This window comes from Panthera onca, chromosome C2, assembly GCF_046562875.1.
Source record: "Panthera onca isolate mPanOnc1 chromosome C2, mPanOnc1 haplotype 2, whole genome shotgun sequence".
NCBI classification, from domain to species: Eukaryota; Metazoa; Chordata; class Mammalia; order Carnivora; family Felidae; genus Panthera; species Panthera onca.
In genome coordinates, this window is record NC_138347.1 from 127,128,336 (window position 1) to 127,148,844 (window position 20,509).

Genomic DNA, 20,509 nt, shown 5'->3' on the forward strand with positions numbered 1-20,509 from the left:
TCCTAAGGCCATTACTTTCAGAAGCAGGAGACATACATGGTTTTTCTAACACACAGAAGAAGGCAGAGACTTAGACAAAATGCCAAGATGGAGGAATTTACTCCAAATGAAAGAACAAGATAAGGCCATGGCCAGAGATCTAAGCAAAACAGATATAAGTAACATGACTGATGAAGAATTTAAAGCAACAATAATAAGGGCGTGAGAAAAGAATACATCAGTGAGATCCTTACCACACAGATAAAAGAGTTAAGAAATAATTAGAGATGAAGAATGCAATAAATAAGATTGGAAACACGCTTGATGCAATGAGCAGCAGGCTAGAAGATGCAGAGGAATGAATTAGTGACCTAGCAGACAAACTAATGGAAAATAATGAAGCTGAATAAAAGAGAAAAAGAATTATGCAACACGAGAATAGACTTAGGCAACTCAGTGACTCCATCAAACTATTGTTTTAATAACTTTTGTATTATAGGAGTTTTAGAAGAAGAGAGAGAAAAGGGGGCAGAAAATTTATTTCAAGAAATAATAGCAGAAAATTTCCCCAAGCTGGAGAAGGAAACAGACATCCAGATCCATGAGGCACAGAGAACTTCCATCAAAATCAGGCCAACACGAAGACATAATTTAATTAAATTTGCAAAATACAGAGATAAAGAAAAAAATCTTAAAAGCACTTAGACATAAGATGTCCTTAACTTACAAGGGAAAATCCATAAGACTAGCTGGAGGTTTCTCATCAAAAACTGAGCAAGTCAGAAGGGAGTAGCATGATATATTCAAAGTGGTAAATGGGAAAAATCCGCAGCCAAGAATACTCTATCCAGTAAGGCTACCATTCAGAACTGAAGGAGATATAAAGAGTTTAGACACACACTAAAGGAGTTTGTGACCACTAAACCAGCCCTGTAAGAAATATTAAAGGAGACTCTGACTTAAAAGAAGATCAAAGGTGACAAAGATAAGAAAAGATCCCAGAAAATCTCCAGGAAAAATGACAAAACAAGTAATAAAATGGCAATAAATACATATCTATCAATAATTACTTTGACTGTTAATGGACCAAATGCTCCAATCACAAGACATAGGTAACAGAATGGATAAAAAAACAAGATCCATGTATAATACACTGCCTACAAAAGACTCATGTTAGACCTAAAGACACCTATAGATTGAAAGTGAGGGCATGGAGAAACATTTATCATGCAAATGAAAGCTGGAGTAGCAACATTTATATCAGACAAATTAGACGTTACAACAAAGATGTAAAAAGAGGCAAAGAAGGGCATTATATAATCATAAAGGGACGCCCCAACAAGAAGATATAACAACTGTAAGTACTTGTTCACTCAACATGGTAGCGCTCAAATACATAGAACAATTACTAAAAAACATAAAAGAACTTAGAACAACACAAGAATAGTAGGGGACTTTAACACCCCACTAACATCAACTGACAGCTCATCTAAACAGAAAATAAACAAGGAAACAATGGCTTTGAATGACACACCGGACCAATGGATTTAACAGATATATTCAGAACGTTCAAATCCTAAAACAGCAGAATACACATTCTTTTCAACTGCACATGGAACATTCTCTAGAATAGATCACACATTAGGTCACAAATCAGGCCTCAACAAATACAAAAAGACTGAAATGATACCATGTACCTTTTCTGACCACAGCACTATGAAACTAGAAGTCAACCATAAAAAAAATAAATAAATAAAGGAAAAAATTTTGGAAAGACCACAAATACATGAAGGTTAAATAACATGCTACTACACAATGGATGGGTCAATCAGGAAATCAAAGAAGAAATTAAAAGAAAAACATGTAAACAAATGAAAATGAAAACACGATGGTCCAAAACCTTTGGGATGCAGCAAAAAGTAGTCATAAGAGGAAGTATATAGCAACACAGGCCTATCTCAAGAAGCAAGAAAAATCTCAAATATGCAACCTAACCTTACACCTAAAGGAGCTGGAAAAAGAACAAATGAAGCCAGCAGAAGTAGTGAAATAAAAGAAATTAGAGCAGAAATAACTAATACAGAAACAAAAAATCCCAGTAAAACAGATCAATGAAACCATCAAGGAGCTGGGTTTTTTTGAAAAAATTAATAAACCCCTAGGCAGACTTATCAAAAAGAAAAGAAAAAGGACCCAAATTAATAAAATTACCAATGAGAGAGAAAAAATCACAACCAACACCACAGAAATACAAACAATTATAAGAAAATATTATGAAAAATTATATGCCAACAAATTGGGCAATCTGAAAGAAATGGATACATTCTTAGAAACATATAAACTACCAAAATTGAAACAGTAAGAAATAGAAAACTTGAGCAAACCAATAATCAGCAAAGAAATTGAATCAGAAATAAAAAATCTCCCAACACACAAAAGTCCAGGGCCAGATGGTCCCATAGGCAAATTCCACCAAAAATTTAAATAAGTTAATATCTATTCTTCTCAAACTATTCCAAAAAATAGAAATAGAAGGGAAACTTTCAAACTCACTCTCTGATGCCAGCATTCCAAAACCAAAGACCTCACTAAAAAAGAGAACTACAGAACAATATCCCTGATGAACATGGATGCAAAAATTCTCAACAAAATACTAGCAAATTGAATCCCATAGTACATTAAAAGAATCATTCACCATGACCAACTGGGATTTATTCTTGGGTTTCAGGGGTGGTTCATTATTTGCAAATCAATTAACGTGATACACATTAATAAAAGAAAGGGTAAAAACCATATGATCCTCTCAATAGATGCAGAAAAAGCATTTGACAAAGTACAGCATCCGTTCTTGATAAAAACCCTCAACAAAGTAGGGATAGAGGGAGCATACCTCAACATCATAAAGGCCATATACAGAAAATCCACAGCCAATATCCTCAGCTGGGAAAAACTGAGCTTTTCCTCTATGGTCAAGAACAAGACACAGATGTCCACTCTTACCACTGTTATTTAATATAGTACTAGAAGTCCTAGCTTCAGCAATCAGACAACAGAAATAAATAAAAGGCATCCAAAGTGGCAATGAAGAAGTCAAACTTTCACTATTTGCTGATGACATGATACCCTTCTGTAGAAAACCAGAAAGACTCCACCAAAAAATTGCTAGAAATGATATCCCAATTCAGTAAAGTTCCAGGATACAAAATTAATGCACAAAAAATCTGCTGCATTTCTATACACCAATAATGAAGCAGCAGAAACAGAAATTAGGAATCAATCCCATTTATAGCTGCACTAAAAATCATAAGATACCAAACTGGTAAAAGATCTGTACTCTGAAAACCATAAAACACTGATGAAAGCAACTGGAGATGACAGAAAGAAATAGACATTCCATGCTCATTGATTGTTAGAACAAATATTATAAAAATGTCTATACTACTGAAAGCAATCTATATATGTAATGCAATCACTATCAAAATACCAAGCGTTTTTCATAGAGCTAGAACTAGCAATCCTAAAATTTGTATGGAGCCACAAAAGATCCCGAATAGCCAATGCAACATTGAAAAAGCAAAGCTGGAAGCATCACAATTCTGGCCTTAAGTCATATTAAAAAGCTGTAGTGACCAAAGCAGTATGGTAAAGGTACAAAAACAGATGCATAAATCAATGGAACAGAACAGAAATCCAGAAATGAACCCACAACTATATGGTCAATCTTCGACAAAGCTGGAAAGAATATGCAATGGGAAAAAAGACAGTTTCTTCCAACAAATAATGCTGGGAAAACTGGACAGCAACATGCAGAAGAATGAAATTGGACCACTTTCTTACACCATACACAAAAATAAATTCAAAATGGATGAAAGACCTAAATATGAGACAGAAAACCATCAAAATCCTAGGGGAGAAACCAGGCAGCAATCTCTTTGACCTTGGCTGGAGCAACTTCTTACTAGACAACATCGCTGGAGGCAAGGGAAATAAAAGCTAAAATAAACTATTGGGACTTCATCAAAATAAAAATCTTCTGCACAGTGAAGAAAACAATCAACAAAATGAAAAAAGGCACCCTACAGAATAGGAGAAGGTATCTGCAAGTAACATATGTGATAAAGGGTTAGTATCCAAAATATAAAGAACTTAAAAAACCTGGGGTGCCTGAGTGGCTCAGTCAGTTAAGCATCCGACTTCGGCTCAGGTCATGATCTCAAAGTTCATGAGTTCAAGCCCCGCATCCAGTTCTGTGCTGATGGCTCAGAGCCTGGAGCCTGCTTCAGATTCTGTGTCTCCCCTCTCTCTCTGCTCCTCCCCCACTCATGCTATATCTGTCTCTCAAAAATAAATGAACATTAAAAAAAAAAATAAAAAAGAACCTACAAACTCAACATCCAAAAAATGAGTAATCCAATTAAAAAACGGGCAGGAGACATGAATAGACATTTTTCCAAAGAAGATATACAAAGGGGCAACAGACACATGAAAAGATGTTCAACATCACTCATCATCAGGGAAATGCAAATCAAAACTACAATGAGGTAACACCTCACACCTGTCAGGATGGCTAAGATCAACAACACAAGAAATAACAGATGTTGGCAAGAATGTGGAGAAAGGGGAGCCCTCTTGCACTGCTGGTGGGAATGCAAACTGGTGCAGCCACTCTGGAAAACAGTATGGAGGTTCCTCAGAAAGTTAAAAACAGAACTACTCTATAGTCCAGCAACTGCACTACTATGTATTTACCCACAGAATACAAAAACACTAATTCAAAGGGATATATGCACCTCTGTCTTTATAGCAGCACTACCTACAATAGCCAAATTATGGAAACAGCCTGTCGATCAACTGATGAATGGATAAAGAAGATGGATACAGTATATACTATATGTACACACACACACACACACACACACACACACACACACACACACAGGAATATTACTCAGCCATCAAAAAGAATGACATCTTGCCATTTGCAATGACATGGATGAAGCTAGAGAGTATTATGCTAAGTGATATAAGTTAGAGAAAGACAAATACCATATGATTTCATTCATATGTGGAATTTAATCAATGAAATAAGGAAAGGGGGAAATAAAGACAGTGGCAAACCAGGAAACAGACTTTTAAAGGTAGAGAACAAGCTGATGGTTACCAGAAGGGAACTGGGTGAGGGGATGGGTTAAATAGGTGATGGGGATTAAGGCATGCACTTGTTGTGTGATGAGCACCAGGTGGTGTTGTATGGAAGTGCTGAATCACTATATTGTATACCTGAAACTAATATTATCTTGTATGTTAACTAACTGGAATTTAAATGAAAACTTAAAAAGAAAAATACCCCCCTCCCACTATTTTTATATTACTGTCAATTCTTCCCTTATTGTCTGTAAATATTTGCTTCATTTATTTAAATACTACACTACATTGGGTATTTATAGTTGTTATATTCTTATTGGATTCCTTTATCATTATGTAATGCCCTTCTTTGTCTCTTGTTACAGTCTTTGTTTTAAAGTCTATTTTGTCTGATAAGTATGGCTATTCCAGCTTTTTGTTTCCATTTGCTTGGGATATCTTTTTCCATCTCTTCACTTATAAGTCAACCTCATGTAGGCAGAGTGCAGGTAGGTCTTGTTTTTTTTTATTTTTTCAATATATGAAATTTATTGTCAAATTGGTTTCCATACAACACCCAGTGCTCATCCCAAAAGGTGCCCTCCTCAATACCCCTCACCCACCCTCCCCTCCCTCCCCTCCCCCATCAACCCTCAGTTTGTTCTCAGTTTTTAAGAGTCTCTTATGCTTTGGCTCTCTCCCACTCTAACCTCTTTTTTTTTTTCCTTCCCCTCCCCCATGGGTTTCTGTTAAGTTTCTCAAGATCCACATAAGAGTGAAAACATACGGTATCTGTCTTTCTCTGTATGGCTTATTTCACTTAGCATCACACTCTCCAGTTCCATCCACGTTGCTACAAAGGGCCATATTTCGTTCTTTCTCATTGCCATGTAGTACTCCATTGTGTGTATAAACCACAATTTCTTTATCCATTCATCAGCTGGTGGACATTTAGGCTCTTTCCACAATTTGACTATTGTTGAGAGTGCTGCTATAAACACTGGGGTACAAGTACCCCTAGGCATCAGTACTCCTGTATCCCTTGGGTAAATTCCTAGCAGTGCTATTGCTGGGTCATAGGGTAGGTCTATTTTTAATTTTCTGAGGAACCTCCACACTGTTTTCCAGAGTGGCTGCACCAGTTTGCATTCCCACCAACAGTGCAAGAAGGTTCCCGTTTCTACACATCCTTGCATCTATAGTCTCCTGCTTTGTGCATTTTGACCACTCTGACTGGCGTGAGGTGATATCTGAGTGTGGTTTTGATTTGTATTTCCCTGATGAGGAGCGACGTTGAGCATCTTTTCATGTGCCTGTTGGCCATCCGGATGTCTTCTTTAGAGAAGTGTCTATTCATGTTTTCTGCCCATTTCTTCAGTGGGTTATTTGTTTTTCGGGTGTGGAGTTTGGTGAGCTCTTTATAGATTTTGGATACTAGCCCTTTGTCCGATATGTCATTTGCAAATATCTTTTCCCATTCCGTTGGTTGCCTTTTAGTTGTGTTGGTTGTTTCCTTTGCTGTGCAGAAGCTTTTTATCTTCATAAGGTCCCAGTAATTCACTTTTGCTTTTAATTCCCTTGCCTTTGGGGATATGTCGAGTAAGAGATTGCTACGGCTGAGGTCAGAGAGGTCTTTTCCTGCTTTCTCCTCTAGGGTTTTGATGGTTTCCTGTCTCACATTCAGGTCCTTTATCCATTTTGAGTTTATTTTTGTGAATGGTGTCAGAAAGTGGTCTAGTTTCAACCTTCTGCATGTTGCTGTCCAGTTCTCCCAGCACCATTTGTTAAAGAGACTGTCTTTTTTCCATTGGATGTTCTTTCCTGCTTTGTCAAAGATGAGTTGGCCATACGTTTGTGGGTCTAGTTCTGGGGTTTCTATTCTATTCCATTGGTCTATGTGTCTGTTTTTGTGCCAATACCATGCTGTCTTGATGATAACAGCTTTGTAGTAGAGGCTAAAGTCTGGGATTGTGATGCCTCCTGCTTTGGTCTTCTTCTTCAATATTACTTTGGCTATTCGGGGCCTTTTGTTTCCATATGAATTTTAGAATCGCTTGTTCTAGCTTCAAGAAGAATGCTGATGCAATTTTGATTGGGATTGCACTGAATGTGTAGATAGCTTTGGGTAGTATTGACATTTTGACAATATTTATTCTTCCAATCCATGAACAGGGAATGTCTTTCCATTTCTTTATATCTTCTTCAATTACCTTCATAAGCTTTCTATAGTTTTCAGCATACAGATCTTTTACATCTTTGGTTAGATTTATTCCTAGGTATTTTATGCTTCTTGGTGCAATTGTAAATGGGATCAGTTTCTTTATTTGTCTTTCTGTTGCTCCACTGTTAGTGTATAAGAATGCAACTGATTTCTGTACCTTGATTTTGTATCCTGCAACTTTGCTGAATTCATGTATCAGTTCTAGCAGACTTTTGGTGGAGTCTATCGGATTTTCCATGTATAATATCATGTCATCTGCAAAAAGCGAAAGCTTGACTTCATCTTTGCCAATTTGGATGCCTTTGATTTCCTTTTGTTGTCTGATTGCTGATGCTAGAACTTCCAACACTATGTTAAACAACAGCGGTGAGAGTGGGCATCCCTGTCATGTTCCTGATCTCAGGGAAAAAGCTCTCAGTTTTTCCCCGTTGAGGATGATGTTAGCTGTGGGCTTTTCATAAATGGCGTTTATGATGTTTAAGTATGTTCCTTCTATCCCGACTTTCTCAAGGGTTTTTATTAAGAAAGAATGCTGAATTTTGTCAAAGGCCTTTTCTGCATCGATTGACAGGATCATATGGTTCTTATCTTTTCTTTTATTAATGTGATGTATCACGTTGATTGATTTGCGAATGTTGAACCAGCCCTGCATCCCAGGAATGAATCCCACTTGATCATGGTGAATAATTCTTTTTATATGCTGTTGAATTCGATTTGCTAGTATCTTATTGAGAATTTTTGCATCCATATTCATCAGGGATATTGGCCTGTAGTTCTCTTTTTTTACTGGGTCTCTGTCTGGTTTAGGAATCAAAGTAATACTGGCTTCATAGAATGAGTCTGGAAGTTTTCCTTCCCTTTCTATTTCTTGGAATAGCTTGAGAAGGATAGGTATTATCTCTGCTTTAAACGTCTGGCAGAACTCCCCTGGGAAGCCATCTGGTCCTGGACTCTTATTTGTTGGGAGATTTTTGATAACCGATTCAATTTCTTCGCTTTATGGGTCTGTTCAAGCTTTCTATTTCCTCCTGATTGAGTTTGGGAAGAGTGTGGGTGTTTAGGAATTTGTCCATTTCTTCCAGGTTGTCCAATTTGTTGGCATATAATTTTTCATAGTATTCCCTGATAATTTTTGTATCTCTGAGGGATTGGTTGTAATCATTCCATTTTCATTCATGATTTTATCTATTTGGGTCATCTCCCTTTTCTTTTTGAGAAGCCTGGCTAGAGGTTTGTCAATTTTGTTTATTTTTTCAAAAAACCAACTCTTGGTTTCGTTGATCTGCTCTACCGTTTTTTTAGATTCTATATTGTTTATTTCTGCTCTGATCTTTATTATTTCTCTTCTTCTGCTGGGTTTAGGCTGCCTTTGCTGTTCTGCTTCTATTTCCTTTAGGTGTGCTGTTAGATTTTGTATTTGGGATTTTTCTTGTTTCTTGAGATAGGCCTGGATTGCAATGTATTTTCCTCTCAGGACTGCCTTCGCTGCGTCCCAGAGCGTTTGGATTGTTGTATTTTCATTTTCGTTTGTTTCCATATATTTTTTAATTTCTTCTCTAATTGCCTGGTTGACCCACTCATTCGTTAGTAGGGTGTTCTTTAACCTCCATGCTTTTGGAGGTTTTCCAGACTTTTTCCTGTGGTTGATTTCAAGCTTCAGGGCATTGTGGTCTGAAAGTATGCATGGTATAATTTCAATTCTTGTATACTTATGAAGGGCTGTTTTGTGACCCAGTATATGATCTATCTTGGAGAATGTTCCATGTGCACTCAAGAAGAAAGTATATTCTGTTGCTTTGGGATGCAGAGTTCTAAATATATCTGTCAAGTCCATCTGATCCAATGTGTCATTCAGGGCCCTTGTTTCTTTATTGACCGTGTGTCTAGATGATCTATCCATTTCTGTAAGTGGGGTGTTAAAGTCCCCTGCAATGACCGCATTCTTATCAATAAGGTTGCTTATGTTTGTGAGTAATTGTTTTATATATTTGGGGGCTCCGGTATTTGGTGCATAGACATTTATAATTGTTAGCTCTTCCTGATGGATAGACCCTGTAATTATTATATAATGCCCTTCTTCATCTCTTGTTACAGCCTTTAATTTAAAGTCTAGTTTGTCTGATATAAGTATGGCTACTCCAGCTTTCTTTTGGCTTCCAGGAGCATGATAAATAGTTCTCCATCCCCTCACTCTCAATCTAAAGGTGTCCTCAGATCTAAAATGAGTCTCCTGTAGACAGCAAATAGATGGGTCTTGTTTTTTTATCCATTCTGATACCCTATGTCTTTTGGTTGGCACATTTAATCCATTTACATTCAGTGTTATTATAGAAAGATACAGGTTTAGAGTCATTGTGATGTCTGTATGTTTTATGCTTGTAGCGATGTCTCTGGTACTTTGTCTCACAGGATCCCCCTTAGGATCTCTTGTAGGGCTGGTTTAGTGGTGACAAATTCCTTCAGTTTTTGTTTGTTTGGGAAGACCTTTATCTCTCCTTCTATTCTAAATGACAGACTTGCTGGATAAAGGATTCTTGGCTGCATATTTTTTTCTGTTCAATACATTGAAGATCTCGTGCCAATCCTTTCTGGCCTGCCAAGTTTCAAAAGAGAGATCAGTCAAGAGTCTTATAGGTCTCCCTTTATAAGTTAGGGCACGTTTATCCCTTGCTGCTTTCAGAATTTTCTCTTTATCCTTGTATTTTGCCAGTTTGACCATGATATGTCGTGCAGAAGATCGATTCAAGTTACGTCTGAAGGGAGTTCTCTGTGCCTCTTGGATTTCAATGCCTTTTTCCTTCCCCAGTTCAGGGAAGTTCTCAGCTATTATTTCTTCAAGTACACCTTCAGCACCTTTCCCTCTCTCTTCCTCCTCTGGCATACCAATTATGCATATATTATTTCTTTTTAGTGTGTCACTTAGTTCTCTAATTTTCCCCTCATACTCCTGGATTTTTTTATCTTTTTCTCAGCTTCCTCTTTTTTCCATAACTTTATCTTCTAGTTCACCTATTCTCTCCTCTGCCTCTTCAATCCGAGCCGTCATTTCCATTTTGTTTTGCATTTCGTTTAAAGCATTTTTCAGCTCCTCCTGACTGTTCCTTAGTCCCTTGATCTCTTTAGCAAGAGATTCTCTGCTGTCCTCTATACTGTTTTCAAGCCCAGTGATTAATTTTATGACTATTATTCTAAATTCACTTTCTGTTATATTATTTAAATCCTTTTTCATCAGTTCATTAGCTGTTGTTATTTCCTGGAGATTCTTCTGAGGGGAATTCTTCTGTTTGGTCATTTTGGATAGTCCCTGGAGTGGTGAGGACCTGCAGGGCACTTCCCCTGTGCTGTGGTGTATAACTGGAGCTGGTGGGCGGAGTCGCAGTCAGACCTGACGTCTGCCCCCAGCCCACCGCTGGGGCCACAGTCAGACTGGTGTGTGCCTTCTCTTCCCCTCTCCTAGGGGTGGGATTCACTGTGGGGTGGCGTGGCCGTCTGGGCTACTTGCACACTGCCAGGCTTGTGGAGCTGGGGATCTGGCGTATTAGCTGGGGTGGGTAGGCAAGGTGCACGGGGGCAGGAGGGGCAAGCTTAGCTCGCTTCTCCTTAGGTGATCCACTTCAAGAGGGGCCCTGTGGCAGCAGGAGGGAGTCAGACCCGCTGCTGGAGGGGTGGCTCCGTAGAAGCACCGCGTTGGGTGTTTGTGCGGAGCAAGCAAGTTCCCTGACAGGGACTGGTTCCCTTTGGGATTTTGGCTGGGGGATGGGCGAGAGAGATGGTGCTGGCGAGCGCCTTTGTTCCCTGCCAAACTGAGCTCTGTCGTCCCGGGGCTCAGCAACTCTCCCTCCCTTTGTCCTCCAGGCTTCCCGCTTTCTGAGCAGAGCTGTTAACTTATGACCTCCCAGATGCTAAGCAAGTCCCGCTTGCTGTCAGAACACACTTCGTCCGGCCCCTCCGCTTTTGTGAGCCAGACTCAGGGTCTCTGCTTGGCCGGCGGGCCACCCTCCGCCCCAGCTCCCTCCGGCCAGTCCGTGGAGCGTGCACCGCCTCTCCGCCCTTCCTACCCTCTTCCATGGGCCTCTTGTCTGCGCTTGGCTCCGGAGACTCCGTTCTGCTAGTCTTCTGGTGGTTTTATGGGTTAGTTAGGCAGGTGTAGGTGGAATCTAAGTGATCAGCAGGATGCGCGGTGAGCCCAGCGTCCTCCTAAGCCGCCATCTTCCGGTCTGTGTCCGGTAGGTCTTGTTTTTTAATCCATTCAGTCACTCCGTGTTTTTTTATTGGAACATTTAGTCTATCTACATTTAAAGTAATTATGGGGGCACCTGGGTGGCTCAGTCAGTTGAGTGTCTGACTTCGACTCAAGTCATGATCTCACGATTTGTGAGTTTGAGGGCTGTGTTGGGCTCTGTGCTAACAGCTCGGAGCCTGGAGCCTGCTTCTGATTCTGTGTCTCCCTCTCTCTCTGCCCTTCCCCCACTCACGTTCTGTCCCTCTTTCTCTCAAAAATAAATAAACATTAACAATTAAAAAAAATTAATTATTGACAGGTATGTACTTACTGGCATTTTGTTCATTGTTTTCTGGTAGTTTTTTGGTGGTTGGATGACTTTCTATTCTAAGTTAATGGTCGCTTAAGTCCTAATATATTCTAAAAGCACCATATTTTTAATCCTCTGCACATCCCCTGATGTTTTATGTATTTGATGTTATATTTTACAACTTTTTATTTTGTGCATCCCTTAACTATTGTACATATAGTCGATTTTACTATTTGTCTTTTAACTTTCATACTAGCTTTATAAGTGGTTGAGCCACTACCTTTACTGTATGTTTGCTTTTACTGGTGAGGGTTTTGGGTTTTTTTTTCATAATTTTCTTACTTCTAGTTATGGCCTTTTTTTCTGCTTAAAGAAGTTCTTTTAGCAATTCTTGTAAGGCTGGTTCACTTCAAAAAAGTTTAAAAAAACTTAAAGAAGTTAAACTTCTTTAATTTTTGTCTGAGAAACTTTCTCTTTCAATTCTGAAATATAACCTTGTTAGGTAGAGTACTCTTGGTTGTGGGTTTTTCATTTTTCCTTTTCCTTTTAGCACTTTAAATATATCATTCCACCCCCTTCTGGCCTGAAAAATTTTTGCCGTAAAGTTAGCTCATACGTTTATGGGCGTTCCTTTGTGGGTAGCTAGCTGCTTTTCTCTTGCTGCTTTTTAAGATTCTTTCTAACTTTTCTTTTAAAAAAAAATTTTTTTTTAACATTTATTTATTTTTTAGACAGAGAGAGACAGAGCATGAACGGGGGAGGGTCAGAGAGAGAGGGAGACACAGAATCTGAAACAGGCTCCAGGCTCTGAGCAGTCAGCACAGAGCCCGAGGCGGGGCTCGAACTCACATACCGCGAGATCGTGACCTGAGCCGAAGTCGGACGCTTAACGACTGAGCCACTCAGGCGCCCCTCTTTCTAACTTTTCACATTTCAATTATTACGTGACTTATGTGGACCTCTTTGGGTTCATCTTGTTTGGGGCTCTCTAAGGTTCCTGGACCCAGATGTCTGTTTTCTTCCTCAGGTAAAAAAATTTTCAGTTATTATTTCTTCAAATATGTTTTCTGCTTTTTCTCTCTTCTCCTTCTAGGATCCCTCTAATGCAAATGTTGCTAAGCCTGATGTTGTCTAAGAGGTCCCTTAAACTATTCTCATATTAAAAATTTTCACTCTGCTGTTCAGCTTGGATAATTTCCACTACTCTGCTTTCTAGATCATTGATCCATTCTTTTGCATCCTCTAACTGCCGTTGATTCCCTCTAGTGTATTTTTTCATTTCAATTATTGTTCTTCAGTCCTGATTGGTTCCCTTTAACATTTTCTCTTTGTTGAAGTTTTCACTGTGTTCATTCATTCTTCTCTATAGTTCTAGTGAGCATCTTTATGACCATTATTTGCACTCCCTATTAGCTAGACTGCTTATCTCCATTTTGTAAAGTTCTTTTTCTGAGGTTGTTTTCTGTCTTGTTCTTTTATTTGAAACACATTCCTGTCTCCTCATTTTGTCTGACTCTTCTTGTTTCTATGTATTGTCTGACTCTCCTTGTTTCTATGTTTTAGGTAAATCAGCTACATCTCCTGGTCATGAAGGAGTGGCCTTATGTAGAAGGCATCCTGTGGGGCCCAGAAACACAGTCTTCCCTGGTCACTAGAACCAGATCTCCAGGGGTGACTGTGTGTGGCCTGCATGTTCCCTCCCTTTGTGGCTAGGCCACAACTTCTGTGAGGAGGGCTGTCCCCAACTCCCCCGGGTAGGAGTAGTTTTTGAGGGTGCAGGTCCTGGCTGAGGCTGCCCACTATGTATGATGGGATGGGAACGGCTTTGGAGGCAAGTGCCATTCCTAGACTAGGGTGCCTACTGGATGTGGCAGGGTGGGAGCTACTCTGGAGGGGGCCTGCTGGGGAAAGTCTGCAAGGGTTAATGCTAGAATGGGGCAAATGGTGCTAAGAAGGAAGATGCAGAGTGTCAGAACTGGCACCCACCCACATTTGGGCCAGCTAGGCAGGAGGGCAAGAAAATGTAGCCTGCCACTGCTTCCATTCCAGGAGAAATTTCCTACTTTCTTAGTGGTCCAACATCATGTCTCTTGGGCAAAGGAGAAATGAAGTTAAATGGATTTTCTTTTCTTACTCTCCATCAGTTGTTTATAATCGTGCCATATTTCAGTTTGTTTCAAGCTTAAAACATGACTGTCTTATATAGTTTTTTTCAGTTTTCTTGGGAGTTTTGAATTCCTTTTCTTTAACTTGTTCATACAGAATGCTGTGCTGTCAGTATACCCTCTAGTTTCTGTTCTCAAATATAATAGTACTGCATGGAGTAGCTCCTCCCCTCCCTATTCCCCTTTATTGAGAACTTCCCAGAGAAACCCCATCACCTTTTCTATTCTGGACTGGCTGCTCTTCAGTTGCCATCTAAGGTCTTCCCTTCACTGCTTCTTTGGATTGAATCCACTATTTCGTGGATCATATATTCCTCTTTCTTGGTTTACTTAATTTGACATAGTATATATATTCAAGTAACTCTAAGAAGACAGCAGACAAACTTTCTGCTGTTTTTTTTTTTTTCCATGTTTGTTTATTTTCGAGAGAGAGATCTGCGCTGTCAATGCAGAGCCTGATGTGGGGCTCAAACTCATGAAACTTGAGACCATGACCTGAGCCAAAGTCAGACACTTAACCACTTAACCAACTAAGCCACCCTTTCTGAAATTTTAAATGTCTTTATTCTAAACCTCATATCTGACTGATAGCTTGGCAGATATTGGAAATCTAATTTCAAATCCATTTCCCTAGAGTTGCCAAGGAGAATCTAACAGCACCTCAATTTTTGTTCCTGTTAAAGAACCTCGTTTTTCTCTCTGAAAGGTTTTAGTATCTTGTTTTCATCAGTTTTTCTAAAATTTCAAGATGATATGTTTATGTCTGTTTCTTTTTTTTTATTCATTGTACTTGGCTTTTTTCAAGCAAAAGGCTTGTATTCTATATAATTTCTTTAATTCTGTGGGCAAGAATGGAGGGAGCAAGAGAAGCTGGGGTGGGAGTGTCAATTTCTATTTTTGATTAGATGCTAGTTACACAAGCATGTTGTGTTTCTCCCAAAGAGGGAAACAGGGATCCCAAGGAATCCTACTGGGTTCCAGCTCTTTGGACTCATCACCCCAGTCTCTCCAATTCTCTCCATTCTCTATTATTTCTTTTAATTTTTTTTTAATGTTTATTTATTTTTGAGAGAGAAGGAACACGAGTGGAGGAGAGGCAGAGAGAGAGAGAGGGAGACAGAGAATCTGAAATAGGCTCCAGGCTCTGAGCTGTTAGCACAGAGCCCAACACGGGGCTCAAACTCAGGAACGGCGAGATCATGACCTGAGCCGAAGTCGGATGCCCAAACGGCTGAGCCATCCAGGTGCCCCTCCATTCTATATTATTTCTGTGATGAGTTCCTTCTCTCCATTTTGTCCTTTTTTCTTCTCCAGACTCCAGTTAGTTGTTGAAATTCTTGTCTTTATGTCGCGTCCCTCCGTCTCCCCTGCCCGCCCCCCCCGCCCCCTTGCGAGATATCCTAAACTTTAGCTTCTAGGCCTTATGATGAAATTTTAAATTTTGGTACATTTTAAAATTCTAACAGCTCTTTCCAGTGGTTAGCATTCTGTTTTCATAATATTCTATTCTTATTTTAGATAATCTCTCTGAATATAGTAATTGTTTAAAAAGACTTTATTTTTTAGAACAGTTTTAAAGAAAAATCTGGAAGACAGTATGAGAGTTCCCATATATGTTGCATTACATTAGCATTTATTATAATAAGCAATTATAATAATGTTGATATTATATTACTATTATGAGAGACCCTACTTTATTCACATTTAGTTTTTGTCTAATATGTTTTTTCTGTCCCAGGATCCTACCCAGGATCTCCTATTACACTTAGTTGTCATATCTCCTTAGGCTCCTTTGGCTGTGGCAATTTTACAAATTTTCCTTGTTTTTGATGACCTTGACAGAGGAGTGCTGGCCAGGTACTATCTAGAATACTTGTCTATTGGAATTTGTCTTAGCATGCTTTCTTGTTTGTTATTTTGTTTATGCTTGTGAATAAAATGCCAGGCTGCACTTTACTTTTGGGAACCAAATAGAATCAACTGGTCCATTGTTCTATATACCACCCTTCAATGAATCCCCATTTCTAAATAGTTCCCGTCAGATCTGCCAACCCTGAGTTTATAGCTACTTTGGGATCCTGCTGAGAGAATAAAGGAGAGCAGCTCACTTCTCCACTGCAGCCCATACATAGCCCCTCATTCTGGGCTGTGGTTTCCGTAGCTTGCTTCTGCCTTCTTTTTTTTTTTTTTTTTTTTAATGTTTTTATTTATATTTGAGAGAGACACACACACAACACAAGCAGGGGAGAGGCAAAGAGAGAGGGAGACACAGAATCTGAAACAGGCTCCAGGCTCAAGCTGTCAGCACAGAGCCTGACATGGGGCTCAAACTCACGAACCGTGAGATCATGACCCGAGCCAAAGTCAGACACTTAACCGACTGGTGCCCCTTCTGCCTTCTACCTTAAGAAATATGGAAACCTCAGGGCGCCTGGGTGGCTCAGTCGGTTGAGCGCCCGATCGGCTCAGGTCACGATCTCGCGGTCCGTGAGTTCGAGCCCCGCATCGGGCCCCTGTGCTGACAGCTCAGAGCCCGGAGCCTGTTTCAGATTCTGTGTCTCCCTCTCTCTGACCCTCCCCCATTCATGCTCTGTCTCTCTCTGTCTCAAAAATAAATAAAAACGTTAAAAAAAAAAATTAAAAAAAAAAAAAAAAAGAAATATGGAAACCTCTTGACAGTAATTTTTTTCTCCTGCATTCTTCTTTACTATTCCATTTATTTTCATATGTTTATTCTTTTAAACTCCTAGACTTTAACTTCAGAGAAGTTTGGGACAGAATGGAAGGAGAATGTATCTATTCAGTCTGTCATCTTTACCTGAAGATTCCACAAGTCCATTTGTTAAAGAAAAATAAAATCTCTCTTAATAAGCAAAGGAAGTATAAATGTCCACTAATGCATAATTACAGTTTTATTATTATTTGTAATTCTCTTGATATGGATTTAATTTAAACTCCTGGCAGAGGTTTTATTAAAACTTCTGGTAAAACTCAGGATAGGGTCCCCACAGGAAAAAGACTTCACCCATGTGAATCTTTCATGAAGGGACTACGTGTAAAGTCATGGGCAGGTTAAGGGAACACACAAGGGAACGGTGAGGCACCAGGAACAAGCAACAAAAGGATACCCTTACAATCCCTACAGCCAGAGGGACAAGGCAAGGAAAAGAGTTATAGGAGCGAGGTAGGCAATAGAACTGTGGAGAAGAGGCCACTCAGCAAAAACTGTAGCATATAGATATGGTTGCTGTGCTGAAACAAAGTAGGGAAGAAATGCCCATTCCTGGCAGTAGGATCCACTGACCAGACCCAACCATAAGCTAGTCAGGGAAGAGGACACAAAATATGTAGTTTGTAGGAGTCAGAGCAGGGTCAAGAATGGATCAAGGGGTGGATAGAGAACTGTTATTAAAACCTAATGTTTTTTACTGGCACACAGACACTCAGATTAATGGAACAGAATAGAGAACCCAAAAATGGACCCACAAACGTATGGCCAACTAATCTTTGACAAAGCAGGAAAGAATATCCAATGGAATAAAGACAGTCTCTTCAGCAAGTGGTGCTGGGAAAAGTGGATAGCAACATGCAGAAGAACCTGGACCGCTTTCTTACACCAGACACAAAAACAAACTCAAAATGGATGAAAGACCTAAATGTTAAGACAGAAAGCCATCAAAATCCTAGAGGAGAAAGCAGGCAAAAACTTCTTTGATCTTGGCTGCAGCAACTTCTTACTCAACACGTCTCCAGAGGCAAGGGAAACAAAAGCAAAAATGAACTACTGGGACCCCATCAAAATAAAAACCTTCTGCATAGCAAAGGAAACAATCAGCAAAACTAAAAGGCAACTGATGGAATGGGAGAAGATATTTGCAAACGACATATCAGATAAAGGTTTAGTATCCAAAATCTATAAAGAACTCATCAGTGTCAACACCCAAAAAAACAAATAATCCAGTGAAGAAATGGGCAAAAGACATGAATAGACACTTCTCCAAGGAAGACATCCAGATGGCCAACCGACACATGAAAAAATGCTCAACATCACTCATCATCAGGGAAATACAAATCAAAACCACAATGAGATACCACCTCACACCTGTCAGAATGGCTAACATTAACAACTCAGGCAACAACAGATGTTGGCGAGGATGCGGAGAAAGAGGATCTCTTTTGCATTGTTGGTGGGAATGCAAGCTGGTGCAGCCACTCTGGAAAACAGTATGGAGGTTCCTCAAAAAATTAAAAACAGAACTACCCTACTAGCCAGCAATTGCACTACTAGGCATTTATCCAAGGGATACAGGTATGCTGTTTTGAAGGGGCACAAGCACCCCAATGTTTATAGCAGCACTATCAACAACAAAGTATGGAGAGAGCCCAAATGTCCATCAATGGATGAATGAATAAAGAAGATGTGGTATATATATACAATGGAGGATTACTCGGAAATCAAAAAGAATGAAATCTTGCCATGTGCAACTACGTGGATGGAACTCGAGGGTACTATGCTAAGTGAAATTAGTCCATCAGAGAAAGACAAATATCATATGATTTCACTCGTGTGAGGACTTTAAGACATAGAACAGATGAACATAAGGGAAGGGAAGCGAAAATAATATTAAAACAGGGAGGGAGACAAAACATAAGAGACTCTTAAATATGGAGAGCAAACTGAGGGTTATGGAAGGGGTTGTGGGAGGGGGGATGGGGTAAATGGGTAAGGGGCATTAAGGAATCTACTCTTGAAATCATTGTTGCACATATGCTAACTAATTTGGATGTAAATTTAAAAAATTAAAAAAAAACTTAATGTTTTTGAACAGACATTTATCTAAAGAGACATATAGATGGCTAACAGACACATGAAAAGATGTTCAACATCATCAATCGTCAGGGAAATACAAATGAAAACCACAGTGAGATATTACCTCACACCTGTAAGAACAGTTAAAATCAAAAAAATAAATAAGAAGTGTTGGTGAGGATGTAGAGAAAAGGGAACCCTCATGTGTACTGTTGGTGGGAACGCAACTTTGTGCAGCCACTATGGAAAACAGTATGGAGGTTCTTCAAAAAATTAAAAATAGAATTACCATATGATCTAGTAATTCTACTATTGGGTATTTACCCAAAGAATATGAAAACACTAATATGAAAAGATACATGCATCCCTATGCTTATTGCTGCATTATTTACAATAGCCAAACTATGGAAGCAACTCAAGTGACCCCTGACTGATGAATGGATAAAGAACAGGTGGTATATATTTATATGTATGTGTGTATACACACACACACACACACACACACACACACACATACACACACACACACACACGATGAAATATTATGCAGCCATAAAAAAGAATTGAAACCTTGCCATTTGCAACATGAATGGACCTAGAGGGTATAATGCTAAGTGAAATAAGTCAATCACAGAAAGACAAACATTATACAATTTCATTCATATGTGAAACATGATTGTTGGGTGCACTTTTGATCTGTATGTTTTTTGTGTATATATTATATTTCAACAAAAAATTTACCAAAAAATGATGGCAGCCATGAATACAACTGAAAAAACAAAACAAAACAAACTATGTTAATGTATTTTTCTGTCCTTCTTTAGGCATCCTCATGAACAGGTCAACAAAGATTTACTGGAACAACTAAAACAATGATAAGCATTCAACAGACATGAAAAGACAGACCTTAGCTTCAAGGAATTTGCAATCTGCTTAGGAAAGCCAAATATTTAGACATGAAATTAAGAATATTAATAAGCAACGTATCAGGCTATGAAGAATGCTATAGTAAAAAAAGATCCAATATTGGCATGTAACTGATTCTTATTGGAAGGCCTAGATGTAAATACTCCTCAAGTGGGCCCTTTCTGTTGGGCATAGGTCAATTAGGCCAAGTAGGCCAAATGTCTGGTTTCAGAAGGTGTTTCAATGTTTCCTGTGGTTAGACAAGGGGGAGGGTGAGTGGCACCCCTTTCTCTGCTTCAGTGGGAGTTGCCCTGTTTTATCTGTTTTATTAAAACTATGGGTTCTGTGTTAATTTTCATTTAACAAGAGGATTTTATTGCTAAAATGAGCTTGAAAGCCACTCTTCTACAAATCTGACTTCTAGATTTGTATATCTCAATTGACATATCTTACAGCTGAAAAATATTTAAAACCTCTGAAACTCTAAAAATAAAATCCATTTTTAGAAGGAAATGAAAATTACCTGAAGTAAAGGGATAAAATCCTCCTGTTCTAGAGAGTTGCAGCTGGGTTTTGCCAGGAGACAGATAAACTTAGAGGCATCATCATGATGGTTATTCAGCAACCTACAAAAGAGACAACTGCTTAGGAAGTCTGGCTACTGTGAACAATGTCTACAATATCAACAGTTGCTAATTTCAGCCTGAACTGAAGGCCATTTAGATCTAGAATCAAGTTCTCTCTTTTCAAAGATTAAGAAAGGGAATTTTTC

General features: G+C 39.1%; 1 protein-coding gene across 3 annotated transcripts in view; it reads right to left on the minus strand.

Moving 5' to 3' along the window:
• PPP2R3A (protein phosphatase 2 regulatory subunit B''alpha) overlaps positions 1-20,509 on the minus strand; it is a 211,865-nt gene that overhangs the window by 101,074 nt on the left and 90,282 nt on the right. For all 3 annotated transcript variants that reach the window (XM_060638723.3, XM_060638724.3, XM_060638727.3), the window contains one exon: positions 20,261-20,363. In XM_060638723.3, the coding sequence (XP_060494706.1) occupies positions 20,261-20,363 (103 nt within the window). The remainder of the gene's footprint in view (positions 1-20,260; positions 20,364-20,509) is intronic.